General features: G+C 46.9%; 1 protein-coding gene across 34 annotated transcripts in view; it reads right to left on the bottom strand.

Moving 5' to 3' along the window:
* The window catches only part of NRXN1 (neurexin 1), a 1,129,265-nt gene that overhangs the window by 399,201 nt on the left and 714,525 nt on the right, over positions 1-15,539 (bottom strand). The window contains exon 1 of one of the 34 annotated variants that reach the window (XM_048519154.1): positions 6,895-7,738. The exons of 31 other annotated variants lie outside the window; for them this stretch is intronic. In XM_048519154.1, coding sequence (XP_048375111.1) covers positions 6,895-7,123 — 229 coding nt within the window. In that variant the 5' untranslated portion in view covers positions 7,124-7,738. Of the gene's footprint in view, positions 1-6,894; positions 7,739-15,539 lie in introns of those variants that run through there. 2 more of the 34 variants (XM_048519146.1, XM_048519163.1) reach the window with 2 other exon arrangements.

Raw genomic sequence — 15,539 nt, 5'->3', positions numbered from 1 at the left:
AATCCCCATCCACTGTAGGGTTACCAGCAAGCCTGCAGAAAAATGATGGGTTCTTTTATTAAAGACTTAGTGGGATTTTATTTGTCAGGTGATGTTACTCACCTCTGGGTCACACAAAACTTCAACCGCCCATTTCTACACATTAAACCTCTACTAGAAGAACAACATATTTTCCTCCAGTTTGTTGGCCACCTTACTACTTTGCGATGTTTATGAAACTAATGGACATCTGTCACAGGTGGCCTCATTTAAAGATCCAAACAAACAACGTGCAAAATCAACTCCCATACTATGAAAGGGAAGGATTCCAACATACAGCCCAGGGATACCCCAGCAGCCCTTAATATTTTCATAGTGGGGACCACCCTCTTGCTAGCCTTGGTCCAAGGCCTAATAATATCTATTCAAGCTGATGATTCTACAGACCTTTATTGATGTCCCAGCAATCCAAACATTGTGATGATGGAGGAGAGGGAATGACTCTTCCCAAAGTCCAGAAAGTCCATCCCTACCCTACCCAAAGTCTGCACTGAAATTTATAAAGTGTTCCAAAAAGGTCTGCTAACAAAGCCTCTTCTGGGGGCTCAGGTATTCTAAATGTGGTGGGAAGGTGGAATACTAATATTCTATATAAATAAAAGAATAAATAATTCCATGTTTCAGTTGAGGTCAGTCCAAGAGTAATTCTTCCATTTTGTTCTACCAATTTTCAGGTCATGGTTAATCCAGGCTCAGCTAACAAATGAACGATGCAGCCAGGATGCCTCCAATCGTATAGTGGTCAGTCATACTAGATTAAAATCCTTACTCTGAAATGGATGGGCTTGGGCCAGTCACACACTTTCATCCTACCCATCTAACCGTTTTGTAGTTGTCAGAATAAAATGGAAGGGAGAATAACTGAAGATGCTTTGGTACCCCACTGGGGAAGGGAAGTGGTTGTGGAAAATGCTGTTAAGTCACACCTGACTTATGGGGATCTTGGAGGGTTTTCAAGGCAAGTAACATTCAGAAGCAGTTTGCTCTTGCCTCTGTCTAGCAACCCTGGCCTTCCTCAGTGGTCCCTCATTCAAGGAATAGCTAGGACCAATCCTGCTTAGCTTCCAAGATCTGATAAGATCAGGCAAGCATGGTTCCTCCAGGTTTTTCTGGGTGGGGGGGATTCAGTATTTTAAAAAATACCTTCAGAGTCAATTATTTAGGACCAAGCGACTTCAAAACTGGAATTTGGAGTCCATGGAATCAAAGGGGAATGCCATTTAGCCTAAACAATTGTTTTATTATAAGTATGTATCATGTCTACTGCTTCATCCCATTCCAGAAGAATTAACTCTCCTATCCATTCCAGCCACCTAGAGGCCTGCTATCCAACAACAAGCACACATTTTGCAAGCCACACATTTTGCAAGATCATCAATATGCCTTTGCCCACTGCTGTCCCACAGAGGTGAACAGTGCTAATTTCACTGTAGAAAAGGGAGGCAGAAGGCACAACAAGGGGTCCTAATTGACTATCAGGCAATTTCAGGCAGCCTCGCTCTCCCCCACTGGAATTCTCCTGTTTGCTGGAATTCTTGCAAATAATACCAAAATAAATTGGCTCCCGGGTAAGAAAAAGAGACATACTCAGGATCACTTGTCTTGTATATGTAAACACACCTTGGACAGCTACATGGATTAAAGTTGAAAAACAATCATGCATGACTAAGATTGGGTCAATGACCAAATAAATACTTATCATATCATGGCGAAGAACTGGAGATGGGCTGTGGGTGAGTGGCAGGACACGTGCTTGGAATACAAAAGATTGCATATTGGCTCCTAGATACTCCAATTACAGGATCTTATAGAGCATGTGTTAGGAACCCTCTTTCTCTGTCCGAAACCGTGGCTGCCAGTTGGAGCAGACCATACTGAGACAGACCAATGATCTCATCTGGCAAAAGGCAGCTTTATAAATCAATATATGATCTGCCTGACACTACTGAGGAAATACACCCTCTAGTTTGCCTGAGGAACTCACTGGCAAAACTGATGTACTTTTTAATACATTTACTTGTAAAGCCCAAATAACTTTTGGAATTCACTTCTGATACATAAGTTTGGATCTCTTAAGAAGTGCTGCTCTCCTAGGACCCTTTCACATATTACCCAGACGCAAACCTAGGTTTGCCACCCAGTGTTCAAATGGTAGAGCCACAATCAATCACAAATCCCTGATGAGCTAACCCATAATCATACTCTTGTTTGCAAACATTTGTCACAGCCTTTCTTTAACAGTACAATCCTAAGCATGTCGAGCCTTGTCCAGTTTTTTCTTAGCATTTTTTAAATTCCACAATCTTAGTCCTATTGCATTGTTTATTGGACATCTCAGGTTGTCTGACTGAACTGGGTTTTGAAACATGCTGTCATTTGTCTTGAGCCTTACGAAGAAAGGTGCGGGGGGGGGGGTGTTCTTAGGATTGTAATGTGCGGTTTTAACTGAGCACCAAAAAAGATGTGTGATCCACAAAGATGCATGAGCCCATGTTTCATTTCCCTTTTACAATATCTGAAAACAACACTGTGTAGTGGAAGAGTGTCAGACTACATCACAAAGCAGCTATTGTGAGAACAAAATTGAGTAGGGGGAGAATGACATTATAAAGTACTCGAGTTCACACCAGGAAGAAAAAAAAAACCATGGTATAAGTACACAAATAAATACAATTGAGGGACTTCATTTTGTATCATTTCCCCAGATCTGTGTCGGAGAAGGACACAAAATGCTGCTTCAGCTGCTACTGCAGACCAACACAGAGAGAGCTTGTGAACAGGAGAGTCCAACCCTCTCCTGTTCCAGTAGAGCGGAGGCACTGTGGGGGAAGGTCCTAAGCACTCATGGGAAGGAGCAAGCGACTGCCTCTCTCCCAAATAAACCCTCTGGCAGCTGTGCTGATGTCTTCCACGTGTCCACGATCAGCACTGATCTGCTTCGCTGGAGCTTATCAAAGGAAACGGAGAGTCTGCAGCCCTCACACTAATATTAACAATGGAGGCAATGAAAAACTTCCAAGAATACAAGAAAATTAGCGGATTGTGGTCCCCCCTTCCAACATAAGCAGTTAGCTCCCCCCCCCCCCCCCCCCACACACACACAGAGTTTTCTGCCCAACACAAAAGGGAAAGTGGTGACTCTGGGGCCTCTATAAAGACAGGACTGGCAGTTTCCCTAAATGCAGCAAATTGTGTTCAGTCTGTGTGGGGGATGAGACCAGATTACTGGGGAAAGAACCATTCCTCCCCGTCCTGTATGCAGCAGCAACCACCTGCACCCGGCAACCCTCCTTCCTGAGGGACGACAATGACATTCATCAGTACAATCAGTCCAGGAAACTCCCCAGTTAGTGGCACACAAAGGCTTTTGATGCCAAGAAAGGATGCAGTTCAGCATTCTGTCAAGTGTAAAACACACAGCCTAATTACAGGTATTTGTGAAGGGCTCTGCCAAAGACAGCCTGGAAAATCAGCTTGCCAAGCCCCGTCCAGGCCCCTCCCCCCTCCACCCAAATAAAAAGCTCACTGAAAGGTAGCAGCTGCAGCCCCAGTTCCCCCTCCCCTTCCCCCCTCCCAACGCCTGCATAGCTTTAATGGAATCCAAGGCAATGTGGCCATGCAATTGCAAACGTTTCCTGAGAAACTCGGCTCAGCTGGTTTCCTCGACTGCTCGCTTCCCATTCCCTTCAATCTGCCCCTTTGGATTTTATTCCAGGAAGTTCTTAATGAATTTTTAAGCAAATGTGCAATAACCGAAGCTCCATAAGGCTGTAAGTCTTAATTTCTCGCATGTACATATATGTGTTAGGGAACATACAGAATCCTGAAAGTGCCAAACACAAAAGAGACAGAGCATTGGCCTCAGTAAAGGCTTTCTTTGCTCTCCTCCATTTCTATTTTGGATTCGGGGCACCCCTTTTTCTTTCATACATTAAAAAAAAGATTGTTATAACCTTTCTGACCAGCTATGCTGAAATGCTTCTCGCAACTGCAGACACTTTTTTCAGATTATTTTACAGCAAACAGCTAAGACTCACAGCCCCAATCCTACACGCTTACTCAGCAGTAGATCCTGCAGAGCTCATTGGACTTACTCTCAAATACAGAGGGCTGTCAACTGTAAAACAGATTATCAAAAAAGCCAGCCAAACCTAACTCTCCCAAACAGGGTAACTTTACCCAAAGAGGCTCCTGCTTGCCCAAATATCACTTTGCTACCTTGCAAAGCTTATGAGTGACACCACAAGGTAGTGGAAATGAAGCATAGCAAGATGCAAAAATGAAGAAGGATGAAGCTGTAAACCAAGCCCAAAGCCTTCCCACAAAGGAAATCCTGAAAACACAGCAAGACATTCTTTTGGGATTTCTACCCAGCCAGGTGAGATCACTTCAGTGTGGATATAAAGAATAAATGTACAGATTGGTATACTTGGACTGGTGAATGAAGAAGCAAAGAAAACCAGGAGCACGCATGTGGTTGAATGCTCTAACAATCCATTCTTCACCACTGCAAATGCACATGCTAACAAGTCATATGCACCAGCAAAGAACCACACTAGATCTCTTTCCTCTCAGCCCATCACTAGCTGATTCCCACATGCTGAGTCCATTAGAGTCACCTCCCAACAATTAGGGCGCTTAACTTCCTGGCTGGGGCCCCTTGATCTAATTGGACGGCCTCAGGCTTAATTAATCAATTTAAGTCTGAGACAATATACCAGGACAAGTACCACCACCAGAAGATGCTTCACCACCATTGGTACAGTATTATGGACACAAAAAAGCTCATGCCCCCTCCCTGTTCAACTACTTCAATTTGCCCCTTCCCCCCACCCCCGCCCCCCAGCTTGTCTGAGTTCAGGGAAACTAGTTTCATGGAGTCCAATATGGAACAGATTCACTAAAAAGCAACTTTAAAGGTGGGGGGTGGGAAGAATGCCAGTGAAACAAATGAAAAAGCAGCAGTTTTATTTATGGTTTGCTGAAAATACACTTACACACACACACACAATCATTTGCCCAGGGCAAACCTAAGGGACGAGGGATCTTCCACTCCCTTGTGTTTTCAGTCTACATTGGAAGAAACAGCCACAGTAATGACACTTGGCTGGACTCCCAGAGGATCACTCCACGGGCAAAGAGGTTCCTGCTACCCAATGATCTCCATCTCACTTCAAGCGGTAAAGGACCTGGTCATCAGCCCCTAGGGAGCAGGGAATGGCAGATATGCCAGTATCTTGCTCCATCTCCCTTTAAAGACAAACCCACATGTGTGCCTAGCCACTGTATACCCATGCAGAGTTTCATTCCGCAGCATCTCTTGGACTTGCCATGCACAAGCATCACCCGCCTAAAGAAGCCACTGCAAGAAGAAGGGGTGGGAAGGAGAATCCACGAGGGAATGAAGCGCTATCCCTGTATATCGCTGCCACCGCCGCCGATCCCCTTGCTCTTCAACAGCAGAATCCATTTTTTTTTTGTTGCACGCTACTGGAAATCTTTAAAGAATTCTCATCATAGGCTGACATCTGGAGGATGAAATGACAATAGGGAAACCTAAAGCAGACTAGAACGACTGCCGGCGAGGCAAGGAGGATGGGCTGGCAATCTTAACATAGGCAGACACACTCATGTGGCCATTCCTATAGAAAAGAGGAAAACTCTGGTGGGAACTGGACTAAAGATTTGCGCGACTAAAGAAGGGAAAGCTTCCTGGAGGCAAGCAGACCTCTGTGAACTGGAACGACAGGGGTGGGGGTGGGAATCAGGCAGCATGGAGTGGCCAGAAGGGGCTCATTCCTACAACCATTTCAGCCTGACAGTTCTCCAGCTGCAAAGAGGTTCTGAGGGGGCAATGGGATTTGGCTAGCCACACCATGTCAATACCACCATCTCTCCCGCACACACCCACATATACATAAAGAGCAGCAGGCAGGTGTAATCACCCCACAAGAAATCCATGGAAGAGATGCCCTAAATCCTAAATGTGCCCCACAACCCCAAACACCTAATGATGAACATTAATTACTAATGTATGAAAGGAGTTCCCAGCCTTCCAAATCTGAGCTACCTGTTTCTCTCCTTCCAACCCTCTTAAGGGAGGAGGGGTTGGCGGAGAAAGGGTAGCATTACCTCAGGGAACCTCAGGGGGGGGGGGAGTGGAAACGTCCTCCTATGCCCCCCTCCCCCCCCCCCGCCTGCAGGCTCAACAAAGGGTGGCCACTCTGTCCAGGGAGACACTTGGGGTGGGGAAAGAGAACTGGGCTTCAAGAATGCCTATCTGATGCTCAGAGGCTGCAGGTCCCTCATCTTTCTCCGCCTCTGCCAAAGGGGGTGTGTCCTTCCCTTCCCTCAGGTGTACTGATGGGTTTCTCCATCGACAACCCCGGAGAATGCAAAAAAAAAGCCCCCCAAACCTCGCCCTTCATCCATCTCTCTGCCCGATCCCCTTCCCTTTTTTTCTTTCCTTTCCTTTCCTGCAACTCACTCCCACCATCAGACGCACAGATACACAGATCCCCGGAGTGCTCGACCCCTACAAGTCACTGGATCGCTCAAATCCCCGAGCTCTTCTAAATCATCGGGGGTCTCAAGGCTAGGCTGCAGGGCAATGCGATCCCCTTTTTTCCCCGAGCCAGAGAGAAGAGGGTTCTTCCTTTACGCTCTTCCAGACCCCATAGCAAACACACACATCCAGCCCGGCTCCCCGCGCCTCCTCTTCAACTGAGCTGTCCTTTAGCCAAGACCGCCTGTCCGGACGGCGGACTCCTCACTCGCTCCCCCCCCCCCGGACCCGTCGAAAGGGTCGGCCAGGCTGTGCCCCCCTCCCGTGACCCTCCCCCCTCCCCAACCCACCGTGTCCGCCTCGCAAGGAAGCCGGGGACCTGTAGATCGCGATAGGCACTGACGGGTGCTTGCTGCTGCTGCCCTGGAAATGGTGGACGTGCGGCGCCCCTAAACTGGACGCGCCCCAAGCCACCCCGAGGAGGCCGCTGAGAGTCAAGGGGAGTATCCAAAGCAGGGCCAGGCGGCCTCGGGACGGGACGGCCTCGGAGCGTCCGAGCTCCCTCATCCGTTGGGGCATGGCCGGCGTCCCCCGGCCCAGCCCGGCACCAGCGAGGCAAACTTTCGGCCCGGGAGACGCGCGCCGGCGGCTCACCGCACTAAGCGGCGCGTCTGGGGCGCTGCGTCCAAGCGCCGATCCCTCGCCCCGGGTCCCTTCTGGAGGCCGCACATAGTCAGAGGCGCCACCGAGCACCACGGAGCGATCGCGGCCGGGACGGCCCCGAGGAGCCTCCAGTGCTCATCCACGCCGCGGCGGCAGGCGGCCAGGCAGGTGGGCAAGCGAGCTCTCCTAGCGAGCGGCGCGCTGGGGGGTCTCCTCCATAATCCACCAGGCAAGCGAAGCTCCCGCCGGGGTCCCGCAGCCGAGGAGCCGGGGAAAGAGAACCAAATTCCCAAAGAAGGGCCGCTGCTGGGGGGAAGCCATCCGGCGAGCGCCGGCCCCTCCGAAGGCGCGCAGCTCCGCCGGCGAGCCTCTGCCTTCCCTGCCTAGTGTCGGCGAGGCGACGGCGACCGAGGAGACGCGGTGGCAGAGGACGGTGGCGACGGCGACGGCAGCGGCAGAGGCGGCAGGCAGGAGGCGGCGAGCGGCGCTTGGCGAGGGGACTCCATGGCACGCGTCTGCACGGAGCCGGCGCGGCGAGGGGGGCGGGCGGGAGCGAGCGTGGGGCGAGCCATGCTGGCGGCGGCCGGGAGCGCCATGCAAATCTGCAGTCTCCCGGCTGCAAATGCAATGCGGAGGGCTGGCCGAGGGGGGGAGCGAGCGCGCCTGCCCCGGCCCAGCGGCGCCCTAACTCCGCGGGGCCAGGTGCTCGCCGCAGCGCGCCAAACGCCGCCCCCCCCCCCCCCGCCCCAGCAGGACGCTTTTCCCAAAGCCCAGCCTTCTCTCTCTCTCTCTCTCTCTCCTAAGGTCTGAGCTGGGGTGGAGGGAGATTTCAAAGGGGGGGGGGAGACTGAGGGGCTTCTCAAATGCGGGCTGTTTGGGCTGGAGAAAACTTACTCCCCTCCCCCCCATTGGCCTGGATCAACCCAAACTGGATAGCCTGGAGAGCACCTGACTGCCAGGGACACAAAAGGGGGGGCGGGCGGTGGTTTAAAGCCAGGGACTTGTAAAGCAGAACTCTTGGAGGGGGTCCCTCCCAGCGGATGTCTGGAAACAAAGGGAGGGGAAGGTGAGTAGGAAGGTGTGGCTCCGCGTGGCTGCCCTCACGCACCCCAAGGTGCTCTGCCTTTGCAGCCTAGCAGCAGCACCACGTTTGAGCCAGGGTAAGTTTAAAAAGAAGAAGAGTTGGATTTATATCCTCCCTTTCTCTCCTGTACGATATTCAAAGGGGCTGACAATCTCCTTGCCCTTCCCCCCTCACAACAAACACCCTGTGAGGTAAGTGGAGCTGAGAGAGCTCAGAAGAACTGTGACTAGCCCAAGGTTACCCAGCTGGCGTGTGTGGAGCGTACAGGCTAATCTGAATTTCCCAGATAAATCTCCACAGCTCAAGTGGCAGAGAGGGGAATCAAACCCAGTTTCTCCAGATTAGAATGCACTTGCTCTTCATCACTATGCCACTGCTGCTCATAGGGGGGAGGGATCTCCCGCTCTGTCAGTGCACATATGCAGGGGTAAGGCTGCGCCTTCAGACACCTATTGAACACCTCGGAAAGCTATTTCCCATCCCTTCGCCACAAACCCAACACTTTTAAATTGAGTCCATTCACACTTTCAGTTGCCTGTCATCAAGAAGTGTACAGGCGTGACTAAATCCCATGAGAGAATTCTTATATATTCTCTTATGTAGACATCCACACGCAGAGATCACATCATATTCACATGGGCACATCAACTCCCAGCTGATGGGGATCTCAGAATGCCTTTAAAAAAAAAAAGTGAGAAGATCTGGTGTGGTGTTATTCCTGTGCTGGCAAGACCTGGTTTCAAATCCCTGCTTGTCAAGGAAACCCACCATGATATTTTTGAACACTTTGGACTGTTCAAAGTACTTTGCACCATATCTCGGCAGTAGCAAGACCCTCCCAGCTCATAGCTCATCTCCTTAACAATTACACTGACCCTCCAGGAGTCAGAGGAGGTTACTTGAGAAATCATGAATTGAAATTCCAGACATATTCATCCCAAGTGTAGAAATGAGAATCCATAGAATCATGCTTTCTCTTAGGCCTAAAAATGCAAGAGAATATGCAAAGTGGTGTCAGCATCCAATACCCCACCCACATGCTCTGTATTCCACAAGCCGCCCTCAGATATAGACAAAAATCTTCCAGTGCCACACCTGGACAATACAGGGTATGTTAAACCACTAACATATAATTTTCTTTGTTCTAGCTATAGTCTAAATCAGATGACACTTTTCACTTCTTGTATTTTGGCAAAATTTGGCAGTATAGTAACAGACATAATTGATGTTGACTTTTTTTGTTCTAGCCCAGGGGTAGGGAACCTGTGGCTCTCCAGATGTTCGGGAACGACAATTCCCATCAGCCCCTACCAGCATGGCCAATTGGCCATGCTGACAGAGGCTGATGGGAATTGTAGTTCCTGAACATCTGGAGAGCCGCAGGTTCCCTACCCCTGTCTAGCCATTCTAAATCAAATAATAACTTCTACCCCCTGTTTTATTCTGGCAATGTGAAAGTGGTTTTACTTACCATTTCCATCTCATATTTTACAAAAGGGACATATATAACATAATACTTTCTAAAATGGCCACATTGTGTATGCCAAAACTGCTTTTAATTGCTTAAAAACCCTCCTAACTAATGGGACCCAAAATCTCAAGACTGCACAAAGGACAACTTTGAAACCACTAACTGGATGTGCATGTGATCGTTAATACTGGCAGCATTCTTGCAAAAAGCTGCAAAAAGACACTGCAAAGAGGGACCCCATTTAATTATTTTTTGTATCCTCTAGTTTCTTTAGGGTGACCAGAGGGCAGGCATCCTGTATTTTTAATAATGTTCAGTTTGTCAGCCAGAGGTAACATGCAAAATCAGTGCATTGTTCATTGCTGCACTGACAATATTTTCTGCCCTGCCCTCCAACTAAATTGCAGATAAGGAAACTCCATCTGATAAAGGAGAACCTTGTCCATGACAGCTTATGCCATCATAAATCCATCAGTCTCTACGGTGTCACTACACTCTCTGCGGTTTTGGCTGCAACCAGGTTGAACATAAAGAGTGCTGCTGGGTTATCTAGACTAGCCACCTGTTTTATACAGTGGCCAGTCAGTTGCTCTGGAAGGCCGACACACATTGGGGCCAATACTTTCATCTGATGTTGCCTCTAAATATCGGGTACTCAGAGGTTTACTGCCTTTGCAAATAGAGGTTCCCTTGAGTCATGATGGGTAATAACCGTTCTTCCATTCTTCTGTCTAACCCCCTTTTAAAGCCATCCCTGTAAGTAGTCCTCATTACATTCACTGGCAGTGAATTCCAAAATCCAATTACTCATTGAATAAAAAAGTATTTCCTTCTGTCCTTCTGAATCTTTTGCCTGCCAGCTTACTTCGATGCCCCTGAGTGCTGGCCTTCTGGGAGAGGGAGAAAAGTTACCCTCTGTGCTGGAAGTTTTACCTCTGGCGTGAGATCAATGCTTTTCAGCTCCTGACTCCTCTTTAAAAAAAATATTCAAGTGAGATTAGGTAGTTCACCACGCAAATGCAACTATAGGTCAAGGTTACAATCTAACATGAAAACCCAGATAACACACCAAAGCAGATCTATTCAAATCCTACCCAGGTTTATTCCCTGGGCCTTATTCTTGGGAAATGAGTTCTTGGAATTACAAACTATGCTTTAAATGTCGCCTACATCTCATTTACTTCATTTCTACCTCCTTTTTTCCCCAGTGGAGCCTAAAAGAAGTTTGCATCATTTTCCTCTTCTCCACAAAAGCCTTTTGAAGAAGGTTAGACTGAGAGAGTGCAATTGACCCAACATCAACCAGCAAGCTTCCCAGGCAAAGTAGAGATTTGTACCTGGGCTTTCCAGACCCTAATCCAGCAATCTTCTCTCCATTATTAAAACACATATGACTATTCAGAAGGAATGTGTTTCATTGGGTTTCACACACTATTATTCATTAGTATATACAGTGGAACCTCAGTTTTCATTGCCCTCGGTTTTCATCGGTTTCGGTTGTCATTGATTTTTCAATTGAAAAAGAATTTGTCACCGGCTTTTCATCGACGGTTGCCTCGAGGTTTCATCAATTTGCAGTAAAGGTGCAGAGGGGTGTGCTAGGAAAAATCCACCCAGAACAAAGCTGTTGGTAGAAGGCTGTAATGCAACATGTTTAATGACAAACAGCCTGTCTTATTTCAGACAAATCTTAAAGAGGCGTCAGAAACAGACCTCTTTGGACAACTTTCTGGTGTGACATTGGTCCACTGGCTCTGAAGCTGAGCCTAGTGTTCTTGTTTGTTACTATTTTCAGCATTAAACACTATGTTTATTCACCAAAAAATGTGGTTTTGGTATGTTTTTTGGAGTGCCTAGAATGGATTAATTGGATTTACATTGATTCCTATGGAAAGAGTTGTTCGGGTTTTCAGTAGTTTCCAGTTTTCATTGATTCTTTTTTGGACCCGGATTACTGCTTGAAAACGTCCGAGGAGGGTTCCACTGTATGTCTGTACAGTGTGCATATAAGCCAACACATGGATGGTATTTTATTTATTTATTTAGAAAATGTGCATGTTATCTTTTTAAGACCCACTCCAGGTGGCTTACAATGAAAGCGTTAAAAAGCCTTTAAAAGCTTCTGCTGCTTAATTTTTAAAAAGGGCTAGCTTCTAATGATAGCATTGGCACAATTATTATAGAGGTGTTAAAAAAGCAAGCAGAATAAATGACATTACAATACACTGCTGCTGTGCAATATAATATTGGCTTGATCCATTGTTCTCTCTCTCTCTCTCTCTCTCTCTCTCTCTCTCTCTCTCTCTCTCTCACTCACACACACACACACACACACACAGAGAGAGAGAGAGAGAGAGAGAGAGAAATTTACAGTGCAATCCTGTATCCTAAGGATATATAATTGTACTCTTTCTAACCTGCCCTGAGCAGAAAGAAGACAGGATACTAAAGGCTATTTGCAACATACTAAAGGTTCCCTATCTTTAATGGGGGTAAGTGGAGAAATTATAACAAATCCTCTGGCTGTTTTTTTAAAATCTTACAATCAGTATAAAGGGTTTATCTAAAGGCAAAAATTTATCACAGCCTGTATCTGGCCCTTGATCTTGGGTCAAGTAGCAAAGCTAGAGTGAAAGAGCATAAGCCATGATAGTCAAACCAGGAATCCCGTTCTTATCAGCAAATGTTGATGAACTGCTAGATAAGGACTGAAGGTGGAGGGGAGAAGGGCTGAGCTTCCAAAGCATCCCTCTTTCAAAGGCCAAGATTTGAAGCAGCAATGCAAAATTGTTACTCGTCAGGGAATTCCACACGTTACAAAAAAGAAATGACAAAGGTGGATCTCTCCCCAACAAGGCCAAAAATGCAGCAGCGATGAGATACAGTATCCTGAGAAGGTATTCAGGTTCAAAGAGACAAATGATCAGTCACAACTCTGGTTACCTTTACTCTATCTAAAAAGCTAGCAGAATTACATCAGTCATGATAGTTGAATGGCAGTTCATGTGTTGTAGTGGTTAACATTGTTGGACTAGGATCTGGGAGACCTACGTTCAAATCCCCACTCTGCTATGGATGCTTGCTGTGTGACATTGGACCAGTATCTCTGCATGCGAACAAGTGACAACTACTAATGTAGTTACATTTGCCTTCAGAAAGGGAAATTTCTCAAAGATGAGGGGGATAGTGCGCAGGAAGCTGAAAGGGAAAATCAAGAGAGTCAAAAATGTCCAAGATGCTTGGAGGTTATTTAAAAACACAGTCACAAAAGCTCAGCTGGAATGTGTTCCGCAGGTTAGGAAAGGCAGCGCCCAGTCCAAAAGAAAGCCACCATGGTTCAACAATAAGGGACGTTGAGGAAATTGTGGGAAAAAAAAAGATGTCTTTTAGAAAATGGAAGTCCAACTTAACTGATAAAGAATACAGAGAGGAGAACACAAATGGTGGCAAAGAGAAGCAAGTTAGCTGTAAAGAGTGCAAAAAGGTTATGAGGAACACATGGCTGTGAACATCAAAACCAGCAACAAGCAGTTCTTCAAATTTACATCAAAAGCAGGGAAACCAGCAAAGGGGCCGGTGAGCCCAAAGTTAGATGCAAACAAAGGGTAGAGCAAGGGTGTGCTAAAGATGACAGGGAGATTGCAGAAAAGCTGAATGAATTCTTGTGCATCTGTCTTCACCCAAGAGGAGGGTGAGGGGAAGATTCCTGCACCTAGAACCAAGCTTCTTAGGGAGGCCCGAATCCGAGGGAACTAACAAAGATAGTGTAGTGAGACAAAGGGGAAAGTTCTGGCAGCCATTGATAAACTAAATGTTACCAAATCCCTGGCCCAGATTGCATTCACTTGAGAGTTCTTAAAGAGCTCAAACTGTAGAAATTGCTGATCTTCTCACTTTAATATGCAACACATCCTTGAAATCAGGCTCCATCCCACAGAGACTGGAGCAAGATGTGTCATCGTCACACCAATCTTTTAAGAAAGCGATCTAGGGGGGACCAGGAAATTACAGGCCAGTCAGGTTTGACATCTGTTCCTGGTAAATTAGTAGAATCTGTCATTAAAGATAAAAAATTATAAAACTATGTAGAAAAGCAAGACCTACTGAGAAAAGAGTCAGCATGGCTTTTTGCAGAGAGCAAATCCTGTCTTACAAACTTACTTCAGAGTTCTTTGAGGGATGTAAGCAGGCATGTGGATAAGGGGGGGAACCAAGTGGACATTGTCTACTTGGATTTCCAAGGCTTTTGACAAAGTTCCTCACCAGAGACTATTGAGAAAACTCCAAATGGAAGGAATAAGAGGGGAAGTCCTCCTAGCGGATTAAAAACTGGTTGAGAAACAGGAAGCAAAGAGTGGGTGTAAATGGGAAATTCTCACAATGTGGAGATGTGAGGGAGTGGTGTCCCCCAAGGATCCACATGTGGGACCAGTGCTCTTTAACCTATTCATAAATGACCTGGAAGTAGGGGTGGGTGGCAGTGGTGGCCAAGGTTTGCAGATGATACCAAATTATGTAGGGTGGTGAGAACCACAAAGGTTGAGGGAGCTCCAAAGCGGACCTTGGATAAGTGGGTGAGTGGGCTAAGAAATGGCAAATGCAGTTCAATGTAGCAAAATGCAAAGAGTGATGCACATGGGGACTGAGTCCAAACTTCACATACATGCGCTACAGGGGTCCAGTGCTATCAGTCACACAGACCAGGAAAGGGATTTAGGGCGTCTTGGTTGATAGTTCCATGGGAATGTCAACTCTAATGTATGGCAGCTGTGAAAAGGCAAACTCTATGCTGTGGGATAGTGGGAAAGAGGTGAGAATAAAACTGCAAGCATTGTCATGCCTGCCCATATATAAAGCACAGGTGCACGACCATACTTGGAGTACTTGTGTTCAGTTCTAGTCGCCACATTCTCAAAAGGATATTGAAGAGATAGAAAAAGTGCAGAGAAGGGCTGACGAGGATGATTGAGGGACTGCAGCACCTTCCCTTATGAGGAAAAGGCTGCAGCGCTTGGGACTCTTTTTTTTTTTTTTAGTTTGGAGAGGAGGCGCTCTGAGGGGGGGGGATATGAGTGTGAAGTCCTATAAAAATTATGCATGGGGTAGAAAATGTTGACAGAGAGAAATTTTTCTCTATATGCAATATACCACTAGAAACCAGGTAAGCATTCATTGCAGAAAATGCTGGGGAAGAATTAGAAACCCGTTAAAATAGGAACACACTTCTTGCATAGCGAACGTGGTTGAGTTGTTTGGAATATGCTATTAGTGGGAGGTGGTGATGGCCCACTAGCCTGGATAGCTTTAAAGGGGGCTTGGACAGATTTGATGGAGGGAGAATTCGATTTATGGCTACCAATCTTGATCTCCTCTTTGATCTGGAGATTGCAAATGCCTTAGCACAGTCCAAGGTGCTCGGGAACAGCAGCCACAGAAGGCCATTGTTTTCATTATCCCTGTGTGAACTCCCAAAGGGAGGCACCTGGTGGGCCACTCTTGACCAGCAGCAGAGCTGGACTAGATGGACTCTGGTGGGTGGCAGCTGCCATGTTCTCTGCGCTATGTTCTAAAACGAATATTCCCAGCCCTCACCCTAGATCACTGGGTTATTTGTGAAGATGAGGATGAAGAAGAGTAGATTAATGAAACTGCCGTTTTGGGGGGGGAAGGGCAGAATTTACAGTGGTGTAAAATGTAACTAACTGAATAGATGGACTGTCCATATTTAGAAGCAGTATATGTCTGAATATCAAACTTTCGCAGCAAGCAACAGGATT

This window comes from Sphaerodactylus townsendi, linkage group LG01 (genome assembly GCF_021028975.2).
Source record: "Sphaerodactylus townsendi isolate TG3544 linkage group LG01, MPM_Stown_v2.3, whole genome shotgun sequence".
Classification (NCBI taxonomy): domain Eukaryota; kingdom Metazoa; phylum Chordata; class Lepidosauria; order Squamata; family Sphaerodactylidae; genus Sphaerodactylus; species Sphaerodactylus townsendi.
Note: the sequence above shows the minus strand (reverse complement) of the source record. Positions and strands in the feature narration are given on the sequence as shown.